Here is a 1,617-nt window from a genome sequence, read left to right on the forward strand (position 1 = left end):
CGAGAGCTCTCCCTGTAGCTCCGAACATGCGAGGGCGAGACCAAACGTGAACGTGTTGGATCTGAGCTATCAGTCCACTGTTAGAAATGACGTCGCAGTTAACATCTGCGTCGACTGTACACGTGTTTGAGAGCACTAACCTGCCGACTATGAAGAGACCGTTGGAATCGATAGTCATTCTTTGTCGATAGGGCCATCCATAGAACACCTGCATCATTGTCGTATAACAATAATGCGTCTTCTGCATTCCAAGTTACGACCACGAAATACCACACATTGTCCCAAATGTTAACGAAAGTGGGCAGATCACTCACGTCGCTATCAGCATTGAGGTAAAGCTGATTGCCGAGCACTAACGGAACGGCAGGAGCTGTACTTGAAGTGCCTGGGTAAGAGTACAAACACGCATCGGAGTCTGTTCGAGTTGTTTTTGTCCACAGAGAACAGTAAATCCCTAAGAGAAAGCAATTAGCATTAATCATAATAAAGATGGTTAATATAGCCGTACCCATGTTGGAAAACCACGTACACCGTTCATACTGATAATATAGTCGTCTCCGCCCAGGTCTAAAACGTTGTAAGCATCCAACCCAGACGTAAGACCGCCATCAAGTTTGCAAGCATACGTACAAGCACCAGTAGGTGCTGCGAAATCGCACTTTTGGTCGTATTCAGCGTCTCCAAACAAGTCGTCAACTGCAAAAGCTCCGTTAGAATCGAGTCGTAAGGGACTCGCTCCATTAGTGACCATCTACCAGCCTTAAAGACCTTGTTCATTGTCAGCGAACCTGGTTTTAGCCAGAGCGACACCCTCATCGTAGTCATAAATACGAACAACAGTGTCTTTGGTGGTGCCCAGAGCTGCTCTTGACGTCTGCGAATCCATTGGAGTTAACGGTAGCGACTTGAAGTGAGGCAGGCCCCTTAACGTTATCGTCCAGGATGGTAAGTTCGATAAACTGTAGCGAATCTCCGATGTCGAAGCGTAGGTGGATGATCTTTAGCGTCTCATCGAACGTCATCGTGTCGGAGAACGCAAAGTCCTTCTGGTAGATAGCTGTTCCAGAAGCCAGAATTTTAACTGATATCGTCATAACTGAACTCGTTCCTTGCAGACGAATAACCGGTATCACAAGTGAAGCGGATCTCTTAGGAACACTGTAGATGCCTTTAACGAAAGAGAAGAGGCCACTTGTCTGGTATGCAAGAGCTTGAATGGCTACGTACGATAGAACACCAAATCTTTCTGTAGAGAATGCGCCGCTACAGGCTGGGTTTCACCGTAGTCACGCGCCGCTACAGGCTGGGGTGGTGGGAATCCAGTGCCAGAGGTTACGACCCGTATAAGCCTAAAGACTGCCAGTTCCACTAAAGCGGCATAAAGCAAATGCTCGATGCTCCGCCTTCCAACAACGTAGCCAAATGTCCAAGCATCACGTCCAACTACAGCTCGAACAGCGGCAAGTCGCTCGTACGTGCTCCAGCCTGGACAACTTGTGGCAAAAGGGGCTATTATTCGGGCTGCTGAGGTATATCATCTAAGAGCGAGAAAATACGCACTGGTACAGTGTGCCGTGTCTTTTGCTGTGTTTAGACGGCAACAGACGTATAAACAGT

General features: G+C 47.9%; 1 protein-coding gene across 1 annotated transcript; it reads right to left on the reverse strand.

Annotated features, from left to right (window-relative positions):
• Nucleotides 1-352: 352 nt before the first annotated feature.
• On the reverse strand, nucleotides 353-1,094 carry PPTG_18918 (hypothetical protein; the record flags this gene model as incomplete). The annotated part of the gene is made up of 4 exons (XM_008917241.1): nucleotides 353-454; nucleotides 530-567; nucleotides 631-696; nucleotides 836-1,094. 4 exons carry the CDS (start codon nucleotides 1,092-1,094, stop codon nucleotides 353-355), a joined length of 465 nt encoding a protein of 154 aa, XP_008915489.1.
• Between the last annotated feature and the right edge of the window lie 523 nt (nucleotides 1,095-1,617).

The sequence above is a fragment of the Phytophthora parasitica genome, assembly GCF_000247585.1.
Source record: "Phytophthora parasitica INRA-310 unplaced genomic scaffold supercont2.97, whole genome shotgun sequence".
Lineage (NCBI taxonomy): Eukaryota > Oomycota > Peronosporomycetes > Peronosporales > Peronosporaceae > Phytophthora > Phytophthora nicotianae.